Consider the following 23,018-nt stretch of genomic DNA (forward strand, 5'->3'; position numbering starts at 1 on the left):
GCCTCTTTAACCTAGAGACTATCAATAAAAACTTTCAGGGCTGGAACAGTAGTTGGAACACTGCTGTCTCAAAATACTGTTGTAAAATAGTTCTGTTTTGTTTAAACAAGATCCCAGATTTTAGTTCAGTTCTAATGTGTGCTACAGGGATATTTCAGAGTTTTGCAGCTGATTCTTAAAATGCTACTGCATTAGACTTATTTTGCCATCTGTGTGTAAACCATATAACTTGATATACTGTAGTGTGACTGTGTAGTTCATTACAGCAGCCAGTTGGAAGAAAACTGCTGACAGACAAAAAGAGAATAGTTTTGTCACACACTGTTATAAAATAACCTTACTGTTTTGTGTTTTCATGCTTCTGCACAGAAATTCATTTGTTTGGGAACATGCTTGATAAATTTTCCATTCGAAAATACTGAACTGAATGTTGAAGCTGGAGAAAAAGACCTTTTGGTGTATTAAGCATGATAGAACCTTTTGTAGCAGTATTTTAGGAAAAAAGTTTTATGTGCTTTTTTCCCAGATGTCTGAAATGGCAGAGGTCTCAAGAACATCAACTCTGGAGCTTCAGAACCAGCTTGATGAATACAAGGAGAAAAATCGCCGGGAACTTGCAGATGTGCAGAGACAATTAAAAGAGAAGAACCTTGAGATAGAGAAATCACGCCTGACAACCATGAGAATGCAAGATGAGGTAATGACTCATAGTTCAGTGACAAATTCTAACCTTTGACCTAGAATTTAGCTCAGATAGTTGTCAAGACAATGAATGTTTGCTATTGTGCTTTTGTGTACTTCATCATGAGAGACTGATCTCAATCAGCATGCTTTTGAGTTCATTCCTCATGATGATGATCAGCATGTTGCTTCTGCCAGGGAAATGGGGTTTCCTGTTTGTGACAGATAAATGCAGTGTTTGACAAGTGAATGTGTCTTAAGTGATATGATACGGATTCCATTGATGATCTGCTGCTCTTTTAATGCCTGCTACTGTAGGAATTGAGAGTGTGGAAATATTCTTGAATTAGGAAAAAAAAACCCAGCAGTTACTTAGGAAAAAACCCCCACCAAAACAAAAAAACAAACAAACAAACAAATTCTGGCTCTAAAGGAGTTGACATACATTCTGCTCTTCCTCCTTCGTATGAGCCATGTTGTGGATTTAAATGACAAAGGTGCCTGTGCAACCAAGAGTAAACCACAGTCTTGAAGTGTCTGCCTCTTAGCATGTAAATTTTGCCGTAAAGGCAATCCAGTCTTTGAAAGATCTGCATATTCTTGTTCTGCAGTTGGAAAAGCTATGAGAATACACACTGGTCACAGATGTTTTCTGTAAGTAGAACATTTTAATGGTTTGATTTTTCCAGTTCAGAACTTTTCTTATGTTGCCTTCTCCCCTTAACAAATTTGTTTTAAATTCAATTTAAAAGAACAGCAATAGAAGAAAATATAGTTCCTATGTATTATTCTGTCTTCCTTCTATATTTATTCCATTCAGGGATAGAGGGCCTTTGTAAAGGGATGAAGTCTCATAATGAAATGTGAAGGATAAAACTGGGATATTGAGAACATGGGTCTTAAGTTGAATAAATGAGAATAGAGAGCTTAAAAGATAGGTATATCTGTGTGTGTATGTAAATATGTATACACGCTGTGTTTACATTTATTATGAAAAATACTTCTAGTCTTATCTATTACAACTACAAAAGAAATACAAATAAAAAATTTCAGAACAAAATAAACCTTCATTGTTTGACAAAAAGATAACCCAAACACTATATAAAGAACAAAATATTACTGGTTGTGGAATTCTACATGTCCATGAGGCAGTATTTAAAATCCTAGGGCTTTAAAAATGTCATATGGCAGCTAGCTGCAAAAAGGGAACAAAATCTGAAAATATAGGATAGACAGGTTAAACAGCAGACTTTCTAGAGAGACTGAATATTCAGGATAATTGTAAGTCTTTATTATCTCTTCCTCTTTTGTATTTAATAAGAATTACAAACAGATAGTCTTTCCATTCAACGTGAAAGTCTGTTTTGTCTGTCAGAATCCTCTTGGGTAGGTGTCATAGTACACAAAACATTATTTTTTGAAAGTCTCATCAAAATCCAAGGATTGTAATGATCATGGCAACACAAGTATCATCTTTTCATTCTAGCAGAAAAATTATGAAACAGTCTTGCAAAGGCAGTATGGGAGTTCTTCATTGCTGGGTCTCTTGTACGTTTTCTGTGGATACATAAAAGATACCAATCTTGAAATTTGTCAATCCAGTGTCATTCTGAAATGTTAAATGCATATGAAATGCTATTATACACATATCTCTGCACTTAACTAGCTGTTCACCAAGTCATGCAGATGTCCACTGTTTTGTTGTCAGGACTTGGCAATAAGCAGCAAACTCTGTAAACAGTCACTAATACATTAGCTTCACTAAAATAAGGACTTGACTAAATAGAGGAAGAATGTGGAAGACTGTATGCTGAAGAAAAAAAACCCTCATTATATATACATGTCACAAGTTAAGTTGCAAGTATCAGGAATTATCACAGTCTCACCTAAAACCCCTCTCACTGCTTTTTTTTTTTTTTTCTCCTTAAAGTACCATGAAGGTTTTAAATAATTTTGAGTACATGTTGTTGTTAGAATAGGAAACTTTTCTCTTCAGCAGATAGCCCTATTATATCAAAATGTTATATTAATACATATGTGTGTGTGTGTGTGTTAGCAACTATATTACTGGTAAAATGCTGTCATCAAAGTGCCTCAGACATATAAACTACATAATTGCTTAAAAGCTTAAGTATTGGTAGTCTGAAAAGGAAAGGAATAATACTGCAAAAGTTCCAAAGATATAACCATTTAGAAGATTGTAAAACTTTTGGCTTTCTGTAACTGGGTAAAATGAAATAAATAAAAAAACCCCACTATGTATAATTGCCAGTGTAAAACCTGTAGTGTGAAGCATGTCTTTAGGGCTGATGTTTACTCCAAGTTTATTTTCTTGGTGCCATCTTGTGGATAAAACAAAAATTACTGTGAAAAGCATATAACTCAATGCAATTTCTGTCACATTTCCAGATCTGTCATGTTTGTAGTCAGTCCGCTTTACTGACATCGCTTATTTTTTAGAAAGTACATTATAAAGTGTATCACCATAACTTATTGTTTCAGATGCATCTTATGGAAGAAAACTTGAGGGACCACCAGAGAGCTCAGGATGAGGCGATAACAAAAACTCAGTTGCTAGAACAGACTGTGAAAGGCTTGGAGCATGAGTTGGAAGCCAAAACCCACTTAAAAGATGATCGGGCGAGACAAATCAAACTAATGGAGGTAAAAGACATTTTTAAGGGTTGGAATCTTATTAGAACTGATTAAAATAATTTTGGTATTTCACATGGATTCTGCCTAGGAAGAAACAAAATAACCTGATGTTGTTGAAAATCCATGTAGTACTACTGTAGGAATTATTCTGGTATATTCTAAAGGTGATGTGTTAGCATATCTATTGTAGCATGATGTGTACTAAATCGCAATTGTTCTTTCATCATTTTAATTAGCTTTTAAATTAATTCTCTCTAGAGTTTATCAGGCAAAGTTGTATTTTTTTCATTCACAGGCATATCACTCAACTTCAAAAGTATTTAGATGTGTAAGTTCTATTTAGCATCTAATATTGATTCATTTCAGGATAACACTGTTATTCTAACTGTTGTTACAGGGTTAGCTTCATAACTATTCAGTTCAACTAAGCTGTCATTTGACTTTCATAAACAAACACTTTTAGACCATATGAAAAATTTGTCTTCCAAATGTATGATGTAACTTAGACATTCTAAAAATAGTCTCTAGAAACATTACAGAATTTCTCTTATCTTCTCAAAATTGGTGGGAAATGAGACTTCTATTTTACTTCTTTCAGACAAACAAATTCACTTTAAAGGCTTATCTACCTGCTGTCTCTTTTTCTAGATTCTGTTAGGTGTTTTCAGAGGCATTTCACTTTTCAAGCCTAGGCTTTCAGACAGTTTTAGTCCTTGAAGTTTAAGGAATAATGCCTTGGTAGCAATCTGAAGAGGATGGGAAAGTAGTATGATGAAATTACTTCTCTTTGTTCCACTTAGGACAAGTTATCTCACCTGGAACTTGAGCTTGATGAAGAAAAAACGAATTCGGATTTGTTGTCTGAGAGGATCAGTAGATGCAGAGAACAGGTACTTGAACTAGTTTTCCAACTGTTGTAAACAATGAGGAAAAAGTGTTATTAGGATCACAAACAATATTGATGAACTAAATAATTACTAGCAATAGGGCTTATATATTATACTTAAGAAGAGTATGTAAATCTGAAAAACCAAGGTTCACAGACATGATTAAATATGCTCCTCCGTGTCATCACAGACCAATTTTTTCCTGCTTTTCTAACTGGAAAACTGACACAGATTACATATAAAGATTGAAGGCCAGTATTATCCTCTGATATTCTTGATGCAGTGAGCATCAAGTAATCATTGATGCGTGCAGAGATGATGTTATCTTAGGCTTGGTTTTAGGTGGTGAGGCTGTCAGAGAAAGCCTGTTGTAGAAAGTATTGAAAGATCACAGTTTTTTAACCTTACTGAAAAGGAGGTCAACATAATAGAGTCTTGATTTCAAAGAAAGAGGAGCTTAGGAAATTGTGGAATTAATTAGTGAAGTCAGCTGAACTAAAGGTGCTGGTCAGTTTAAACAGAGAGGAAGCTTTATTTTTATTACAAGTGTAAAAACTGATTAAGGTGTATCAAAGATAGGACAGTTGGAAAGCATTTTCTACATAAAAATATTGGTCATTAACTTCAGAAGTGTTATATGAGTAGACAGCCCAGAAAGAGGGGAAGAAGGATTTACTAACAAGGTTGTGCTCATGGGGCAGAAAATGTAAAGATAAAGTGAGATTTGCCAAGCTAAGTGAGACCTATCATAATAATGCAAACAAGTAACAAAAAGGTTCTTCACTATATAAGTAGAAGAAAGAAGTTGTGGAAACTATATGATGATGTATCAAATCAAAATAAAAAGTAATTCAGGTATGCCTCCTCAAATAAATGAATATTTTGCCTCTGTCTTTAGTAAGGCCAGTGAGTGTGGAGGTGGGAGGAAGTGGAGTGGGCTAATGGAAATGAGACCATTGAGTGGGAATTCACCAAGTCTACGAGAATTAGGAGTTCGTTGTTCTGAAGAAAAGGCCTTAATAATATTATTCAAGATTTCTGAAAGAACTGACATTGAAATTATAGGTCCAGTAACAAAGATTTATAATAAACCAGAAAAGTAGAGAATAGGGCCTGATGGCTGAAAAAGTAACCAGAGCATCCATGGTCGAGTAGGTCAGTATTATGCAAGTTTCTGATTAGTCCGTAGAAAAGAATGTGGTGATGTGGTTGCCTTGGAATATCACAGCCTAGACAATGTTCTTTGCCTTAATTTTACATTCTGAAAGCTGTGAAACTGATGCATAACTCATCACAGCATGTCTACTACTGTAGCTTTACATGAAGCACGATACCTCATTAGTAATTTCCTAGAAGTCCAGGAGACAATTTGCATTGAGGTACAACCCACAATAGCCTGTTCTGTTTTCATTTCTCTTTTCTTTCTCCAGAAAAAAAAAAGAATTACTGACATTCTTTTGGATAGCTTTAATTTCAGAGGGAGAACAGAAAGTAAAATCTTAGTTTCTATGTCTTTTCAATGAAATTGTATATTCCACTGAGACAGCTGGAGAGTTTTAAAGTGAGTTAGAGCTCAGCTTTCTTTCATGCATCCTTGAAACACCAAGGCACCATTGCTACTTTGTTGGGACTTAGGTTACTGAGATTCTGTTTGATTGCAATATAGTCTTTTTTGCTATTATTCCATTGATACTGTACAGACTCGTGAGTCAGTGAGTGAAATAGAATGTAATAATGTGGGGTCATGCTACTGTTAAATTAGGAAGCCTTTCATACTAGAGCCTATGTCTGTGTAAGCCTGGGATAAAAGAACCTTAGTCATAGCTGCACTAGTGGGTACTATAGTAAGTTAATGCGCTAACTGAATGGAAACCTAAAATACAGATGGGTGACCAAAATGTTACATAATGGGTAAAAGACGTGTTTATTTTGAGGTCTGGAGTTTCTCATTTCACACATGAGTTACAAAGGTTGCTTTGTTTTGATTTTATGCCAGAATGACTAAGTAGTCAAATTACTGAAGAGTATTTCAGGGTCTGCTAAGCATTTATAATGACATGAGAAATTATAATGGATTTGTTTTGGTAATATCTGTATTTCTGTAAATGTTTTTTTTATTTATAAATCTGTTATTTTAATATACTGATAATGAACTATAATACTCAAATTTCCAATAAAAACAAATTGAAACAACTGGTTCTATTTTACAGAAAGCTAAATGTTTGAATAAACATTGGCAAGGCTGATAGTTCACATTTCATTTTGAAACCCTTTTGAATCTGGAAATGACTGCATGAGATAGTGTTCTCATCTTCCCTACCTTGTTCTCAAGAAGTACCACGACAAAATGGAAACAGAAAAAAATTTGGGGGAAAGGTGGATCATATCCTATTAGTTTTTAAATTGTAAGGTATTAGCAACTCTGGAAAGAGCAAAATCATCAACACACACACAAACAGAAAGCTAGAGGCTTTCTGAGTATGCCCTTTGAGTCTAAAGTGATCAGGGACAGGGCACATTTTAGTACATGATGGTTTTTTCCCACAAACAAGTGAAATGGAGTAACTCTTGCCATTTTGTTTTTGCAAACATAATTGAAAAATAGTTAAGATCCCTCAATTCTTGTATTCTGTGAAAAGGCAAACATGAGTCTGTTGACTTCAGAGTTGTTTCCAGTAAGTGTGAAAAATGGACTAGTTACTTTCCATGACAATTTTAGAATAAATACAGAAGGATAAAATTGCGTTGACTGCATCATTCACTTTCTTTTGGTAAAGTGTTCCCAATGGGTAGCTGTATACCTGTTCTTTAGCTGGCACCAGGTGTGGGAAGCAAACAAATGAAAATGTGGACATGAAGGTTGCTTTTCAGTTATGAAGTATGAAAGGGGTTGGTTTGGCTTTAGCTTGTTTGTTTGTTAAACATCGGGTTTTTTTGGTCCCATACTTGAGAAATGTATATGTAGGTGTCTGTCTGTCTGTCTCTTCCTCCCCCTTCCCTATTTTTTTTTTTACTTTTCCCTACTTAGGCATTAACAAGAAACATAGGCTGGGAACCTAGAGTGAGGTGGTAAACATCTAAACTATTATTAGGAATCAGATTGCTTTCATAATAATGAACTCAACAGCTGCTTCTAATCCTAAAGCTGGCACAAAATGCTGTTATGTCTAATAAAGCTTTGTAAAATCTGATACTATTGCTTTCCTCAATTCTTTGTTAGCATTCTTGAAATCCAGCTGTGATAACTGTTGTCTTAAGCTGCAGAAATAGTTTATTCTTTTAACATAATCAAAATGCATTAGACATAGGAAAGGTAGAATGTGAAGCATAAAGCTCCACATGGTACAAACCCAGAGCCTGTCTTAACTGTTGTGAAATAAGTGAAAAGTTTGAGCACATTTTGGCACATTTTGCCAGGCAACTGTTTTTTTTCCTTTGTTAAGGAAAACAAAGTTGTTAATTATGTGTTTACTAATGAAAAGTGCAAGGAAATAAGTGAAAACAGTTCCCACCTCCCCCAGCAAGAATTGTGACCTGCTGCCCTTCTCTTTTTACAAGCTCTTGTATATATTTGCATGTAGCTTTCTGATCCTAATTAGATATAGTACTTTTCCAACTGTTTTTCTGTGAGGTTGCTTTTAACATGAGGTGTCCAACAACAGGAGCAGTCATCTTGGAAATATAATAATTGTCCTCTAGATAATTCCTTAATTTGAGATCTTGGGAAGGTTGTGTTTGTCACAGCCTTTGAGCACAGTAAGAGCACAGTAGAAGTTTAGAGTGGTCCATTAAGCAAGTTCCTACATAAAACAAAACCCCTTTCTTCAGTTAACAGTTACATTTTTATTTAGTCATTCATTTTACTACAAATTTTGCTCTATTTTTCCTGTCTCTGTCTTCATTGCTAAAGCAATTACAGCAGAATAAATTCTACATAATTCCTCACATTATAACTTTTTTATATATTTCATTAATAAATGCAGTTATTGTATACATGAGTGATTCTAATTTTATCTATAAAATAATATTTTAATATATAAAATTTTTGCTATATAATGTATAAAATGTTATTATTATTAGGCTTCTACGTGACAATGAGAGTTTTCAGATGATTACCCAGCTGTGTGAGAACACAGCCACATGCTAACATTTGTAGTCCAGTAACTGTTACGACCTTAGTTTTCAGGAATGCCTTCTACTGCTCTGAAACCATACTGTGACATAACATATGCAACTGCATGCATTGCTACTGTTGTTTATATTCATGTATTCCTTGCAAAGCTATGGAAACAGTGTAAATGACGTCTTTTAAATATGATTAACTAAAAATATATCTTTCAATATTATAATGTGATTAAAAAAACGCCTAAGGTAAAATATCACGTGCTGTACTTGTTTAACCTTCACATTCTTAGCATCGCTTTTGGATTTTTATATGCAAGAATTTCCAATGGCTTTTGAAACACCTTTAGTGAGATAAATCTGTAACTTAACCTGCTTAACTGTGATGGTGTGTGTATGCAAGTTTCATATGTAACTGTTGTAAAGCAGGGAAGAATGCTGTGGCCACTGAAACCTTTGTCAGTCTTTTTGCAGGTACAGTAATTGACATAGATGATCACCGTGTTCCCCAGGTGATACTCATCGTAGTAAACATTGTGCAGAGAATAGCACAAATGCTGTGGTAACATTACAAATGCCTTTGCAGGCACAGCTAAAGAATTGAGGACAGTCTCAGCAGGAATGAGAGGCAAGAAAAGTATTTGGGTACTGCAAACTTTTTTCCTTTAGCCCCGAAGTTTCAATAGCAGCTGTTAGGCAGTTCAGAGTTTCTCTCTGATCCTCAGATTTTTTTTTTTTTCTCCCAGTGAAGCCCAATAGAGAGATAAAACTAATTCTGTAATCTTATCTTGATTCTGTAATGTTAATACTCTATATGTGTTAACATCTTAAATATGGAGAATATACTTTCCTTTTGATTATCAAATATGCAACTGAAATATTTACAGAAACTGTAGCAAAAATTGTGTTTTAACAAAACAAACAAAGCCCACACCTGCCCCAAATCTAGAAGTTGGTGCTCTCCTGGTATGACAGACATAAAATTGGCTGGAGGAGGGGAGCAATGTTTGTATCCAGTACACATCAGAGTCTGTTGAAAAAGAGCTTTTACTGTTTTCACGGACATAGAAAACTATAGTTGTAGAGTGTCTTACTGAGTTCTAGGCACTTCCCTGCAGTTACGAGTTTGTGTTTAATAAAGTGAAACTTTAAAGTAGACTAGTCACCAGTTTAAAGGTAAGGTGCTATTTCAGAGCTTCAGAATTAAGTATGAAGAAAACAACTGTAGAAGGTGTTTGAAGACTGACGTGATGTTCTGGAACTCAACTCCCTGCCACATGATATGTGTCTCATGCAACATTTTAGAGTTCAGTTCCCTGCTACAGAATATATATACTGAACATCAACAATACCCAGTGTGGCTGGAAAATGCCTAGAATAAGCACTGGGAATAACATGGCCTTCCCAAAGCAGAAAATTTTGATCAAGATTGTAATTGTAAACTTCATCTGAAATCACGTGTATGTCCTGAGTTCTAAGAAAGAGAAATTGTTTCTCATTGCGTAGTTATATGTACTTTATGTATATGTGTATATATATGCATACACACAGTATCACCTAGATAAATGTAAATTAAATATTTTCTTAAAATTTCTGTCTTTTCTTTCTATAATAGATCGAACAAATGAGGACAGAACTACTTCAGGAAAGAGCTATAAAGCAAGATTTGGAGTGTGACAAAATTTCATTGGAAAGACAGGTAATTATGGCTGGCATATCATCACCCTAGCAAGAAAACAGACTGGGTATCTGCCTTCATTAGGAAACTCAAATAAGCATTTAAGGAGTACAGTATTTGGTAGCTGGCAGTATCTCACCATAGTGTGCTTCTGGAAGTATGTGTTAGTAAGAATAGATTAAAAAACATGAGTATCTTAATATTGATACTCAAAAGAAGATACAAACTTGAATTAAGTCTTCTTCTCTTAGTATTTGTTTCTTTCTATACCCCCTTTTTAGCTGGAGTTTTGTCACAATTTATATATTTTGTATACTAAACGCTCATACTATGCATCCATCTCTTTATATAAGACATTTTTGTTGTGAGTACAAGCATCTCTTTACCACACAAATTCTGTCTATACATTTGAGGCTCAAAAACATGAAAAATAAGAAATGTGATGGTTGATATGGTACACTTACTTTAGAATAAAACTGAGATACCTATAGAAACTTTTTAAAAGCACATAAACAGAAAAAACTATAGAATATCAAAGACACTGTTACACAGTTTAGCTGTAAATCCTTTGACCACTTTTGGAGGAGCTGTTGTTCAAAGTCTTTGCAGTACTTCAGGAACACCACTGAAGATAGATCATAATTTCAAGCAATTGTGATTTTGGTTGAGTGTTTTCTTCTGTAGGAGCAAACAAGTGAAAAAATGACATACCTCTGAAAGAAAAGATACAGATTTGATGGAGAACTGCTATTCTCTGTTGTCTAGGAAGGAATATGACTCGTGTCAATATCTGTGATGGAAAGAACATTAAAAATACTTTCTAGCTTTTTACAACCTTTTATTCTGCAGTTTAGTGGTCTTTGAAAGCAAGATTACTACCATAGCCCCTAGCTGAGATCCAGAGGAAAGTTATCTTACCAAGTCATAGCATTATTGACAGTCTGAAGAACATAAAACAGATTGTAATGGGAATTTAGAGAACATATTTGTAACAGACACCTAATTTGGTGCCTTAAATTATGTGAAATTATTCCCATCTTAATTGTTTGAGCAGAAAGAATGCCACCTACTGGTGTATCCCATGTACATCCTTATATTTTATTTCTGACTTTTCTATCATAGCTTTTTTTAGTGTTTGAGATCTGAAATAACGGTTTAAAGTTCTGTTACAAAGAGCTTTATTTTCTGTTCCTCATGTAACTCTTTTTTTTTTTTGGCATTTTTTTATCATTAAGTCCCCATTGAAAATCTAAATTATCTAGCCTTGTAAAAATTAAAGTAACTTTAATTAAAATAACTTTGATAGAGCAAAACGATATTGGATGCAATTAATTTTTTTGTCTATTTCTTTTAGCCATACACCAGTGAGTTACAGGGGAAGAATGCAGAATTTGACAAAAGAATTGTGTGGAGAATAAGACAGGTCCGATGCTATCTGAAAATTTATGGCAAATTAAGAAATGCTATTGGAAGGGACTTGGGACCATCTGACATTCAAGGGTCCATTTAAACCTAAAACTTTAACTCAAGCTTAACACTAAGTTCCTTTTAATAAAGCACAGTAATAGAAGATTTGTTTGTAGTAAACTGTAAAATCTCACCAACTCTCTTTTTCCATATTTACTAAATTAAAAATACACTGATCACCTTGTTTGCCTGGAGAAATTTATTTTGTGTTAAGGCGACATTTCTTAATATGAGCATGTATGTAGTAATCAAGTATGTTCCAATTATAGAACAAAGACTTGAAGAGCCGAATCCTTCACCTGGAGGGTTCTTACCGATCCAGTAAAGAGGGACTTGTTGCTCAAATGGAAGCAAGGATCACAGAGCTAGAAGAACGACTTGAAAATGAAGAGAGGTGAAACTAATTATGTTAAGATCAAAACATGCATGTTTATGTTTGTTAATGTGGCCTCTTGCTAAGATTAAGTCTCTAATACAATTAACTTGATTTTTTTTTTTCTCCCAAGCAGCAAATTAAAATGGTTACTGTTTCATATGAGTATTGCAAATTTTCTTTTTGACTGAAAGCACACTAGAAGTTGCCTTATAAATTTAAAACTGGGCACAGTGCTAACATGGTTCCATACCTTATTATTTTGTCAATATCTAATATCAGTAACAGGCTGAGAAATATTAACTATAGTTTAATACTTCCATTTTCATGTTCACTTCATTGTTTAATCTTGGAGGAATGGGGTTTTTTTTGTAAATGTTGCTCTGGTCACAGAAGAAATTCCTCTTAGTGGTTCATGCTTTTGAACAAATTTCTTAATATGTTGCATGGAATCAGTAAGTCAGAGCAGGGGCTGTTAGTATTTATTTAATTCTTAGAAGATTGCTAAGGAGTTATGTTAGCTAGCAGAATTGGAAGGACTTCAGTTCCTTTTTTTACAAGCCTGTCTTTTGTTTTGTTTTTTCTAGGGATAGAGCAAATTTCCAACTAAGTAACCGCAGACTTGAGAGAAAAGTGAAGGAGTTAATGTTGCAAGTAGATGATGAACATCTCTCCTTGACTGATCAAAAGGACCAGGTAAAGGGAAAACCAATATGCAAATATCTGATATTAATCCTACTAGCATAAATCATCATATATAAAAGATATGAGAAGAGTATAGGTCGATACTGATTACTCTGTTGTTTATGAATTCCCATTTAGTGAGATTCACAGTTCCCATTGTCATCATGTTCTTTACTACTAAATTATTATTATTTCTAAAATTATGAAAAGGAAGCACTTACAGAAACAATACTATAATTATTTTAAGAAATAAAGCCAGTAACAGAACAGTATATGATCCTATAAATATATACACCAACATATGATCCTATAAATGCATACACCAACAAATAATATATTCTGGTTTGCCACCATAAAATTTTATTTAAAGAAAGAAGCTATTTATTGTTAAATATAGGCTACAAGTATTAAGCATATGTTGATACTCTAATAGCAATGTGCTCTAACAGTCCTGTGGTCTTCGTTGATTCCTTGCTTAAAACATGGTTTGTTTCAGTACGTGAGTCAAATAGTTAATATTCTGCCTAGAGAATGAACAGAATGCTTCAAACTGCAGACATCTGTTAAGGGAACAATCTTTTAAAATCCTCTGACTTGTTTTAAAACATACTTTGTAGTATCTGTCTGGTAACGTTGTGTAACTTAAGAGACACTAATAGCTCCAGTCTTCCCTTATTGATAACCGGCTCTTGCTATCTCATAATACTCTTACTCTGCCAAACCTATGTTTGCTTGTTGCTGTTTTTTCTTCTTAAAAAATTGTATGCCATCACTTTTCTCAAAGGCTAATGTGGACTTTCGAATATTTCTGAAGCATAGGATTACAGTGTCACTACACTGGCAAAGTTGTGTCTTTATTCTCCCTCTCATAGATGCTGGAAGAATAAAATTCCTTTATTAAAATAGTCCTCTAATCAGCTGACATGTAAATATTTCAGTTGAGTTTGCGTTTGAAAGCAATGAAACGTCAAGTTGAAGAAGCTGAAGAAGAAATAGACAGACTGGAAAGTGCTAAAAAGAAACTCCAGAGAGACCTGGAAGAGCAACTGGACATGAATGAACAATTGCAAGGACAGCTTAACTCTGCAAAGAAGGAATTAAGGTAGGGTGACTTGTCAGACCTTACAACTATGTATCACACCACCACTCACAAGATTGATCTCTTGCTCCTTTAGTCCGTGAACTGAGGGCTTCCTTTAACAAACTTCAAGTTTGTCATAAGCAGACAGAGTTTAAGAGACAGACCTGTGAAAGTCTTCTGCATTTCCTTTCTCTACAGATGTTCTCCAACTCTTTCCAGGGTGCTCCAGTGCCCAAACCTTCTTTCTGAGATCAGTCTGCTGAATAAAGTCACTGAGGCAGGGAATAAAAAATGGAAAAAGGTGGTGGGACTCAACACTCTTATAATTTGTAGTAATAAAAATTTCCTGCTAAGGACTGAGAGGTACAGCTATCCTGTGTTAGTTTTCCTCAGCCATCTTGGAACATCTCCATGTGCAAAGCTTACAGTTTCCCCTTTGTGACTTTAATTAGAGGTGCTTGAAAATATGATTGATTGATCTTCATTCTCTTACATGTTCCTTTCATGTAAGATATAGCCTATGGTAAACTACCCCTATTGGAGCACAAGTTTCTTTGACATCCTTTAAAAATGTAAATCCTACCTGTCAATATTTTAAGCTTTGCATGTAGATGTGCAGTTTTAATAGCAAAGATGTGTATTTTTGTTTTAGTAGACTGAAGAAGTCACCAAGTAAAGTGTTGGCTGATTCTGATGATGATGATGATTTCAGCACGGATGGTGATAGTCTCTGTGAAGTACCTTCAGGAAATGACTTTACGAAAGATGATGACACAGAAATCTAAAAAAGTGTTGAATCTGTGGTTCCTTGGAAGTACTGGAAGAATAACATAAATTGTCAAGAAACTGGATATTCTAGAAGCCAAATGACATAAAGGGATGTAAGAGTTGGAAATACAATGTTTTCATCCATACTGTGCCATTTTCTTATTTAGATCTCCACTGTTTACTATAGAAAACAGGATTGCATTATAAAACAGCTATAAAACATGGAGATAGATGTATATATATAAAACCGCTACTGAAAACATGGGGATAACGTTTCACATTGGAAATGAGATTTTGCTAAAATTCTGTTTAAGTAAAAAGCCATTTGAAAGTAATTCAAAATTAGTTTGTAGTTATTAAAAGCTTTTCCCTAAAATTAAGGAAACCACAGAAGATTATTTAATAATTGTAAGTAGGGGGAAATTATGTATAAAATGTAAATATTTTAAACCTGATCTTTTTACTGACTACTTTAGTACTATTTTGTAAAGTTGCAAATATTATATAAATCAGTTTCATATGTGAAGTACTTAAATTTATACTGAATGGTATATTTGGGTTTCAACTAAGAAGAAAACAAATGAAAATGAATACATTTTGTTCATTACAGACCAGATTCACAGTTCCTGAGCCAGGAAGTACATTTCCATTTTAAAACCGGTGCAAGTTTCATCGTATGTATTCTGTATATTCGAGATCAAATGTTAATCCTGCCTGTTGACTTTAAAAGGACCATCACATCCGCATGATGAGTCAGGCTTGCCTACAGCTTTCTTGTAAACGTTGTTTGGGAAGCTTTCTGTTCTTAGTAGGGAGGGGTGAGAATGAGGTCAGTTATTACTTGGCACCTTTCATTTCCTGAAATGGACTCCGTACTGCCAGGGGCAGAACATTATAGGCCTGCTGATTTGAGGACATCAGGACAGACTTACCTTAAAGTCTCTAAGGAGTCCTACTCATTCTAGTAAAATTACTTGTGGTCTTTGAATTAAGTACATGCTTAAATCTGTTCATTAATTGATCCAAAAATTTTATGCACCTGGCACAAAATTGCATTAAGGAAACACAAAGCATGTAATCTGTTTTTTCTTTCTAAGCTGTTCTTGAGCATCTGTTTGTGATAAATTGCAGTCTATGGTCATATATGCAAATATATATTAGTTTTTCAGTTTACAGAAGTATCTGCATTTTGGGTGATCCATCTGTTCAACAAACTTTGCGGGAAATTTAAAAGAAAAAAAAAAGTATTGGAGATTTTATTTTAAAGCATTTTCCATTTTACTGCAAAAAATATTTTTTTGCCATTTATATTACACCAGTCTGGTTTTACTCCTCTGCAAATCTAGAATTCTAAGGAATGGGCACTACTACATAATTCTGTTAATAAACCATAGCTAAGTCCTGTCTGATTATTAGTATCTATCCCCAGTTACAGGTTAGTGAGCACTTGTTCGTTGAATGGACCAAATAATAGAGTAATGTAATTGTAAAAAATACTTTAAACTGAAGTTGTTGGGAGCTCCCATTACTCCCACAAAGGCATCCACTGACGAGGATAAATTTAACAGCTCTGAAAGTGAGGCTGGTAGACTTGGTTAAGGCAAAAGTCCTGACAATGGCAGTATCCGTTTTCATACGAGTATATGAAATTAAACTCCTGCCTGCAGGATCAGAAATATATTCATGCATATCAGGTTACAGACTATTTTGCCATGTAATTCCCTTCAACTTGATTTTGATGGTTTGAGATATATGGGAAATAATCTGTATGGCATAGTTGTAATACTCTGAATCTTGTATATCTTTTCAAGTAGCATACATCGTATTTTTTTTCAGTACTAGCTTTACTATTTTGACAACATAGAAACAGCCTTTCCTCCAAGATCATCTGCACTATACTGTACTGACAATCATCATGTAACCTGCTGTGTTTTATTTTTTGTTGTTTCATTTGCATATTTACATAGGCTTAACTTTAAACAACTGATTCCAGTCTCCAGTACTCTGTCCTAATGTTCACAGATGACTTATTTCAAACTACTGGAAGAAGATCACTTAATATTGCATCTACCTCCAGTTACACTAAACTGTAAAAGAGAAATTCACTTAAAATAAACAGTCAGCTCTTTCAGCTCTACTTTGTATGTGCACATAGCTTGATATGACAATTGAATTTCATGTGGAAGACACGTGTTTAAAATATAACAAGAAAATAATTATCTGGGAAATACTGATGCGGTCAACAAGTTTCTTCATTTTTTTCATTTTGGGTAGCTACTTTGTAACTTGTAAAGCAGGTGGCAGGTGTAATATGTAGAAGACTCCTTTTCTCATTTGAATTTACAGTGTTAGGAGGGAGACACATTGTTGCAGACTCCTAGTGGGAGAGATCCTGCTTATGAGACCTCCTTCCCCACCATGTCTTCATAAAAAGAACTGGTCTTTAGTTTGTTCATTTAGACTTGGAAATGGCATTTCCCCTATAGAGTTCTCAAATGATATGACTAAGATCAAAGAAAAGCTTAAGGTGTTGAAAAGGGTATTTCAACTCATTCACAAAATAGTAGCTGTGTTTCTTAATCCATGCTAGCTATGGTGAGGGTAGGGTATAGGTCTTGATTGCCACCAAAAAACATTGATAATAGTTTAAGGAATTCTAATTTGTTCATCTCATGGCAGTTTTTCATTAAAGCTCATCTTAAGTCAAGGCTTAGTTTAGAAAATTTTTCCCAGTATTTCAATGTAATCTATTTTCAAATTAATTTCAGAAGAAGCTCTTGACCCATAAAAGGAAGCAAGAGGGAGAATATGTGAAGAAACGTGGTTGTGAGACGTGCAGTTCCTAGAAGTTTGTACAAACATCAGAGTTTCTGGTGTATTAGAGACACGGCTTGAATTCTGAGCTCTAGAGACCTTAATTTTTCTTCAATGATACCATAATATCTCATAAACAAACAGACCCAAGCTAAATCACTTTTGATATAAGCCTTAACCTGATGACTTATAGAGTGGAGGCTTCTCTCTCAGTGTAAGTAATCTATGATGAACAATGAACTTTTTTGTCCTCTCTGGGATTAATGGCCTTTCATATTCCACTGAGATTTTGACTATTTTTATGTGGTGAGAGATTTTTCTATAAAAACAGTGTTTCTTCCCATTAAAATTCTATTGTACCTAAATATACATGTTCTTCAAACAGCTGTGTAAGATTAATATTGCCATATTCAATTCCTGACAACTTGTGCCCTAAGAGGACTTATATGGTCATTTATAATTCCTGGTTTTGAGAATCAAATCCAAGTTCTATTTTGAGTTTTTTCACCAATCTGTTACACTCTGTCAGATCCTCTTGGTTTTCTGAGCCTACTTTTGTAGATGGGAGAACACAAGTTAACTTCTACAGGAGCGTTTTGATGTTTTAAATCGCTAACATTTGGCAAAGTGCTCAAAGATCTTTCAATGGCAAATGCTATACAATGCAGAATGTGTAAATGTAAAACAAACAAGTGAACAACATCCTCCTGCTGTCCATAAACTCCTCACTCACTGTCCAAGTAATAAAATTAAGGCTATTCGTCACATATAATGGATTTTAATGCCCTTGAGTTTGGAAGGCATCTCTTTTCATAAAAGCGTTAAGGACTTTCAGACATCATACCTCCTTTTAGTGCATGGAGAAAGAAAAGGGAAAAGTTGTTGTCTTCTTGCTGTCCCCTGTACCTGCTTCCCTATGCTGCACTTTATTTAAGGAAACGCCTATACTTTGCAAATAATTAATTCAGCATTGTCAGTTGCTTTTTATTGTTCAATCACCAGTCAGGTTTCCCCCCCAACAATGTAGTCTCTTGGTGATGAGACTATAACTTGTTGAATCATTTGCGAATTCCTCTGATTTATCCTCATTCTTCTCAATTTAATTCTTTCCTTTCTCCTGATTAAATATGTTCTGATTTATAGCTGTTTTTCTAAACTATTCCCAAAGCCATGTGCATTCCTTGTTTTTTACAGACCAGCTGTGTGCTTTGCTGAGTGAGCTACGCAGTGCAATGGCTTCAGCCTTTAGACCTCTTCTGGATCACATAGCATATTGCAGTAATTAAATGTTGATGTTTTTAGCTTAGTGGAGCTTCCTATCCTATGAGTAGAGCTACACATTTCAGCTGCTCAATTTCTACCAACTGTGGTTATCAAGTAACATTGCAAAATGTTCAAAGACTTTGCTGAAAGAGAACATTCTTTAGAAATTGCTAGGGTTTATAACACATTTAATTGGTTCTTTTTTGCATAAGGTGCTGATTTGGTCACATATGGTAGGGTTATAGTGGGGAAAATTTCATTGTTATTTCAAAATTTGTTCATGAGCACTGGGATATTGGGGAAAAGGTATAGAAATGAATAGAAAGGGTTTTTTGTATTACAGGTTTTTCTTTTAGCACCTAAGAAAGGAAAGATTTAAGAAGAAGAAGGGGAGTAAAGTTCAACAGACAAGGACAAATGGAGTAATGAATTGGGCTCACCTACCTCAGAAGTGTGACAGCCCCTTAATGGTTAGTACCACTGAACCTCATGTGAGGTCAGCAGAGACTGTATGTTTTATGTAAGAGAGAACATTTGATCTTCTCTCCACTTCTAATAACCATTTGCTGTCTTATTCAGCTCCTGAAGCTTCATGCCACTAACAGAAGAACAGGCGATAAAAAAATTTTACTTAAATTCTGAGCACAGGTGGATGATGGAAGTTTAAGCTTTCCAAGTGGCCAATAGAAAACTGTAGGAACACTTCTATGTGAGTGCAGAGAAGGGACTCATTACAGGTAACTTGAGTTTTTCTATGCTTTCTGTGTACTTCTGCTTCTTCAGCAGAATGGGCTTTCTGAATAACACTTTATATATTAGGTTACAAAGCTAGTTTGGCTAGCTTCAAGCAGTCCTTTTACTTTGGTTGCATGCAGTCTGGCTAGGATGAAACCAACCAACCACAGCATAATGTGAAGTAAGGGAGAAAACAGAGACAGTAAGAAAGATCAATGCAGGATCCAGTTCTGATTAATTTGATTTTGACCTTCCCTTTATTTCTCTTAAACAGCCTGGCACTGAATGTTGCTTAAGCCATTTTAAACCTACAGATACCTAACTTGAGTTGGAATGGATGTAAGATTTTATTTCCAGGGAAAGACTGTAGAGGTTCAAGATCAGGATGGTAGGGAGCACATTGAAGCAGTGCACATTGAAGCAGTGCTAGGAAATGCGTATTTCCTGTATGCATTTGCAGCAACGGTTCTCAAGAGAGTCCAGCTGAGACAAATGATAGTGCTGAAAAAGGAGCAGCATATGTTTCTGATATTTCTGTGGATGCACTCTTAATGGAGACTGATTAGCTGCATACCCCTGCTTAGCACGGGTAGTTCTATTTTGCAGAAATGCTTTCAGCATCTTCAAACCTTGGATACCCACGTGCCTGCCAGTTTCAGAGGCACCTATTTTGTGTGACTCACATTTTATCTTATTTTTTTTTCCAGAAAGAAATTGCGCGTGTAGTTCTGTGTTTTCCCTTGGATTTGGCTTTTTGTCAAAGATGTGTTTACTTCTGTGGGTTTTTTGTGAGAGAGAAAGAAAACACTGCTGCCCTTGGAGTATAAAGAGAGATGAGACTGTTTGGGACTCATCCCTGGGAAAACTCAGTTTGTGCCAGAAATGAAATTTACTCTCTAGAAGGCAGTTCCACAGTGCATAGGAGACCTGAGCTGTTGACTAAAAGTTCACCTCTCACACCCACAGGGCTGGCTATTCTCAGCCCAGCCTGGCCTTTATTTTCCTGGGAGATAAGGACTGAGACCTGGAACTTGACTTGGCTGAGACTGCCAGCATCTGTTTTCTGTACTACAGATGAGATTGAGATTGGTATACTTTTATTTTGTTCTTCAAGTCTTTTGGTTAAAGTACAGCAAATACTATTTAAAGAAAAAGGATTCATTGGGTATTCGTGACTAGAGCATGTAAGAGCAAATACACTTGCGTGCGCACACACACACACACGCTCTGAAGGCGCAGAGGTGGGTGTGCATTGCTGGAAGTGCTGTATCAGCGTATTTGATGCCTGCCTGAAAACATAATCATGACTGTTTAAAATTGATACACAAATTCAGTGGCTACGGTCACACTGTGGTTACTGTAAATCCACAGTACCGCCACAGCACAGACCACCTTCATCTGAGTTCTGGCATTTTCTTGGCTATCTACTGTGTAAAAGAGCTTTTTGACAGAGTCCCAACAAGCCTCTTAATTTGTCTTTTAAATGCTTTACCAAAAGGAAAACAAAGGAAGCTGAACCATCCAGAGAAGACAGGAGGCTCTAATAGTTGGAAGTAGAGCACTGGGAACCAGGAGGATTCTGATTTCTAATCAGTTTGAGCTGCTGGTTCAATCCTTGACCTCCTCATGCTTTTGTCAACATGCCTAGAAAACAGAGCACAAAACTAGACCTTGAAAACTTGATACTGTGTCTGCATTGAAACTTCCCGGATAAAGATGTTTGGAGGAAATGCCGAGGATCTGATTTTTCAGAGAATCTGATTTCTTAACATACCTGCTTTCTGTGCTGTGTTTAGCCCTTCGCCGTGCAGCCTGTGTTATGCTGCAATGCTTTACAAGTGGGGAGCTGTTTCACCTGCCATGCACCTGAGATTGAAGGTCTTGTGCTGGCTCTGCAGAAACCAGCAGGCTCTGTGGAATGTCTTTGCTGCAGAATGACAGCCTTAAAGCTAGATTTCCTTGCTTTATGGGGAATTTCAAATTTGTTTTTCTTCAAATAAGAAAATGGTTTACTGTGTAAGAGGTAGAATGGCTATGAAAAGAGGGAAGAAAAAAATAAAGTAAATCCAACAAAAGTATGTAAAAGCTGTAACATCAATCAACCAAAGAAAGGAAGCTTCCTGAATCAGGCTATGTTTAGTTTAAACATAACTCACTGTGCCTTGCAATTTCAGTACATATTGTGGTATCCAGCTGTTTTAAAGATAAGATCAAATTCACAATTTAGATCAAAATGTCTCTCCCAGCTGTGAAATTCTTAAGCATTGCTAAGAGTCACAGTGGAAGACCATGGTCTGTGTGGGCTGTATGTGATACTGCATAAGGATAAATATTTGTCAAGATGGCTAAGGGCTGTCTGAGCCTCCTGTAGAGCTCAAGAGAATTATCTTTTCAGTTTGCCTGGCATCCTTTGGCTAGGAAACCTTTTCAGATGGACTGAATTTAAAAAGCATTGTGGGATAAGCAGAGAAGAGAAAGGAATGAGTAATAGGGCCGCTACAACTGCTACCTCTGAGGGGAAAGGAATCATTGTAGGTGTGCACAAATATGCCTCCTGTATGCATGTACCACACTGGTGCTGTTGATGTAGAGTGGGGATGGCAGAAGGAAACCTGCAGTCTAGTTAATCAACCTCCTTTCTTCTTCTGCCCTTACTGCTGTTGCTGGCTTCTCTACTGAGAAAATGAGCTACAGTGGCATTGGGACACCCCTGCTCAGTAAGCTAGAGTCCTGCGTATTCTCTGCAGGAGAAAGGTAGCTGTACGTTTGTACATACATAACAAACCAACTCAAAATGCTCACAAACTCAACTATTTCTTTTTAAAATGGAACAGCTTCCATTTAAAGATATGCATATGTTTGCAGTAGGTCCCGTGAAAGTATTTTTTCAAGGACAAAACTGGATTTTCATCAGACCTGTTGCTCTGTGACAACTACCATGAAACAAGCCCCAGCACTGTCCCTGCTGGGCCACCTACTTACCTCATAGTAGCCCTACAAAGATGTAGGTAAGTATCTCGGGACTACCAATCTGTGCCATGCTGTGGTGTGTTTTCTTACATGGTACCTGGCTGACGGTCTGTCTTGCATTTGTCCTTCCTTCATCAGTGATGAGTGCAGACACTCCATTGGAAGACCCAATGCATGGCATTGGATGCACCAGGGCAAAGAGGAAGGGATGAGTCCTGACGACTAGATAGTTGGAAAACATAGAGTTAATGTTAGCTTATTCACAGCAAACACAGGTTCCCAGGTACTGACAGAAAGGTCTGACTGTTTAATAGGTGGCTGTTGGGATATGTTGCCTTTTTGGGCAAGTTTGGAGTTCTGAGGAGTTTTGTTTTCCTTTTTGTTTTGGTCAGAGCTAAAAAAAACCACAAAACTGAGCCTGGGGAGGTTTCTGTCTTGGTTGTGTTCCCTAGGTGCGTGCTAGGCCTTCTCTCTTTTGTGGGTGAAATCTTGACTACATGTATGGGATTTTATTTATGTTTTTAGCTTACCACAAGTAAAGTGAGAGGCAGGCAGTATCTGCAGTCTGCTGTGGTGATATTGCCAGGCTGGTAGTATAGGAAATGTCATGATGCACTATAGGCATGGCATTAAACACCTATCTTTCAGCTTATTTGAGCAAAATAATGAGCTTTTTTGTACTCGTGTGATTACCACTTACCTAGCCTCTTCTGGCAATGTGTTTGTATTCACCTGGAGGGCTTTTATGTAAAGCTTTACAGTGCTGTTTCCAGGAAAGGCAGGTGCTTATGACTCAAAAGTGGGATGACACAAGCCTCAGGAGCCTGTGTATAAACTGCA

At 35.9% G+C, this 23,018-nt stretch overlaps 1 protein-coding gene across 5 annotated transcripts in view; it reads left to right on the forward strand.

Annotated features, from left to right (window-relative positions):
• The window catches only part of CGNL1 (cingulin like 1), a 63,896-nt gene extending 47,363 nt beyond the window's left edge, over positions 1–16,533 (forward strand). For 3 of the 5 annotated variants that reach the window (XM_074837318.1, XM_074837320.1, XM_074837321.1), the window contains 8 exons: positions 527–697; positions 3,184–3,345; positions 4,137–4,226; positions 9,961–10,044; positions 11,760–11,884; positions 12,451–12,559; positions 13,486–13,649; positions 14,281–16,533. In XM_074837318.1, the coding sequence (XP_074693419.1) occupies positions 527–697; positions 3,184–3,345; positions 4,137–4,226; positions 9,961–10,044; positions 11,760–11,884; positions 12,451–12,559; positions 13,486–13,649; positions 14,281–14,413 (1,038 nt within the window). In that variant the 3' untranslated portion in view covers positions 14,414–16,533. Of the gene's footprint in view, positions 1–526; positions 698–3,183; positions 3,346–4,136; positions 4,227–9,960; positions 10,045–11,759; positions 11,885–12,450; positions 12,560–13,419; positions 13,650–14,280 lie in introns of those variants that run through there. The other 2 variants (XM_074837319.1, XM_074837323.1) reach the window with 2 other exon arrangements.
• Positions 16,534–23,018: the final 6,485 nt, after the last annotated feature.

Source organism: Strix aluco, chromosome 12 (genome assembly GCF_031877795.1).
Source record: "Strix aluco isolate bStrAlu1 chromosome 12, bStrAlu1.hap1, whole genome shotgun sequence".
NCBI classification, from domain to species: Eukaryota; Metazoa; Chordata; class Aves; order Strigiformes; family Strigidae; genus Strix; species Strix aluco.